The 2500-nt window shown below is 50.4% G+C and overlaps 1 protein-coding gene across 13 annotated transcripts in view; it reads left to right on the top strand.

Annotated features, from left to right (window-relative positions):
- sox6 (SRY-box transcription factor 6) overlaps positions 1 to 2500 on the top strand; it is a 163669-nt gene that overhangs the window by 129993 nt on the left and 31176 nt on the right. For all 13 annotated transcript variants that reach the window (XM_035531268.1, XM_035531260.1, XM_035531266.1 and 10 more), the window contains one exon: positions 1500 to 1646. In XM_035531268.1, the coding sequence (XP_035387161.1) occupies positions 1500 to 1646 (147 nt within the window). The remainder of the gene's footprint in view (positions 1 to 1499; positions 1647 to 2500) is intronic.

Raw genomic sequence — 2500 nt, 5'->3', positions numbered from 1 at the left:
CCTCTCTCTCCCTCTCTCTCTCTCTCTCTCCCCCTAACTTTTTCTGTCTTTGGAATGGTTTATGCAAACCAGACCTGTAAGAACAGAAATTTTATGTGGTACTTAGTAGGTGGAGGTCACAGAGGCCGAAGGTTATTTCGTCCAACCCCTGCTACTGCAGGACAAAAAACCCCCAATACTGGCCCCTGAGTCCTCACTATTCAGTACTGGCCCCTGAGGCACACAGAACACATTATTATTTACATCCTTTTATTAATACTGCGGGACATAAACGTCCTGTTTCTGTTTCCATGAGCTGGTTAGTATCTGACTAGACACTGTAAACCAACGTTATTTCATTGTTTTCAGTGGTGAGGCTAGGTTTTGGTCTCCCCTCTGTCTGGTGTATAGCTAGTACTGCACTGGTAAAATTAAAATCATACAGCTTGTGTTCATCTGCTTATAGAAATAAGGGAGTGACATGAGTTCTCGTTGTCCAGGAAGCTGCTTTGATGGGCGTCTTTGAAGCTGTGTGCTGTGGAAAGTGGACTGGGCTGAGTCTGTGTGTAACTGGGCTGCGTCTGTGTGTAACTGGGCTGCGTCTGTGTGTAACTGGGCTGAGTTTGTGTGTAACTGGGCTGCGTCTGTGTGTAACTGGGCTGAGTTTGTGTGTAACTGGGCTGCGTCTGTGTGTAACTGGGCTGAGTTTGTATGTAGCTGGGCTGAGTCTGTGTGTAACTGGGCTGCGTCTGTGTGTAACTGGGCTGAGTTTGTGTGTAACTGGGCTGCGTCTGTGTGTAACTGGGCTGAGTTTGTGTGTAACTGGGCTGCGTCTGTGTGTAACTGGGCTGAGTTTGTATGTAGCTGGGCTGAGTTTGTATGTAGCTGGGCTGAGTCTGTGTGTAACTGGGCTGCGTCTGTGTGTAACTGGGCTGAGTTTGTGTGTAACTGGGCTGCGTCTGTGTGTAACTGGGCTGAGTTTGTATGTAGCTGGGCTGAGTCTGTGTGTAACTGGGCTGCGTCTGTGTGTAACTGGGCTGCGTCTGTGTGTAACTGGGCTGAGTTTGTATGTAGCTGGGCTGAGTCTGTGTGTAACTGGGCTGAGTCTGTGTGTAACTTTGGGTGATGATGCTGGTAGCGTGGTGGCCCAGGTGCCTTAGCGACGGCTCAGGACCGGGCCCTCCGCGCTTGCGAGAGAAATGGTGATATCAGATCTCAGGACACGCCTGGCTTCAGCGTGCAAACTTTGTCTGATGTGTGGAAAAAAGGCGGTGCCCCCCCCCCCCCAAAAAAAAAGAAGAAAAAGAAGAAAATAGCTTGTAAGCATGCCACCGCTGTGCGGTTTACATGGCTCGTGTGTCTGTCTGGACCCAGGCGCGGGGCTTCACTACAGTTAAGATCTTTGATAGTACTTCTGTGCCAGGATGGAAAGAGAAGACATGAAGGAGAGCGGGGAGTGGAGAGGCAGTGGTGGTGCATCTTTGGACTGTAACGCCCTGTGGGTTTTCTTCTCTCTGCAGCAGCTGTATGCCGCTCAGCTTGCCAGCATGCAGCTCTCGCCGGGGGCCAAGATGCCGTCTCTGCCACAGCCTTCCAGCGCGCCTGGACCCCTCTCCCCTGCGCCCAAGAGCGAGAAACGTTCCTCCAGCCCACTCGCCCAAGTCAAGGTAGGACCCCCCCCAACACCTACACACACACGCACGCACGCACTGTCCGTCAGCGCAGCCATGGTAGCGTGCCAACGTCACTGCCCTGCGCTGTGCCTCCTCTCCGCACTGCTGTTTCCAAGCGCCCCAGTCTGTGGACAGGGTTGCCATGACTCCGTGGGCACCCAGAGAGACTCACGTGGGCTCGGCTCACAATGGCTGAGTACCTTTATTCATCCTACCCTCGCTTGCCAAACACGGACAGGGCCAAACCAGATTACATCACATCAGAGGCGTAACATGGACAAATATCGATGAGGCAGAAATTCAGTGATGACTCTTTTCTTCTGTGTGTTTATTTTTTATATGATCCACTTCAGTGCTGCTACATTGCAAGAGGCCACAAGCCTTAGGCTTTGAACAGAAGCCATATACAACATCTCCCTCTCACCCCCCTCTCTCTCTCTCTGTCTATAACTTAAAACACATGCACATTTGGAAAAGTTTAACTTAATATCACAGCAGAAAGGAGGATAAGTCCATAGTGAGCTGAGAGACATGAACGTCAGTGCAAGCTGAGTAAAGATGTGGAACTTGGCCCTGCCCACTGACAGCCACATAACGCCACCTGTCTTGCACCAGCAGAAAACAACAACATTTGCATTTATACGCCTAGGTTCACACTCTTAGACAGGACACGCCCCCTTTAAGACTCAGCGTTTGGTCTTGGTTCCTTTTGTTCAGATGAGCCAGTAACACTTCTGATCATGGTGTTGAACAGCATGCAGAGCAGTGTCGATTTGCCCTGTTAACACCATATGCAGATCTATTATGCATAATTATCTGGCAGTCTGTTTTGTTTGTCTACTTAAAGG

Source organism: Electrophorus electricus, chromosome 1 (genome assembly GCF_013358815.1).
Source record: "Electrophorus electricus isolate fEleEle1 chromosome 1, fEleEle1.pri, whole genome shotgun sequence".
NCBI lineage: Eukaryota > Metazoa > Chordata > Actinopteri > Gymnotiformes > Gymnotidae > Electrophorus > Electrophorus electricus.
The sequence above is the reverse complement of the archived record's forward strand: the minus strand, read 5'-3'. Positions and strand labels throughout refer to the sequence as shown.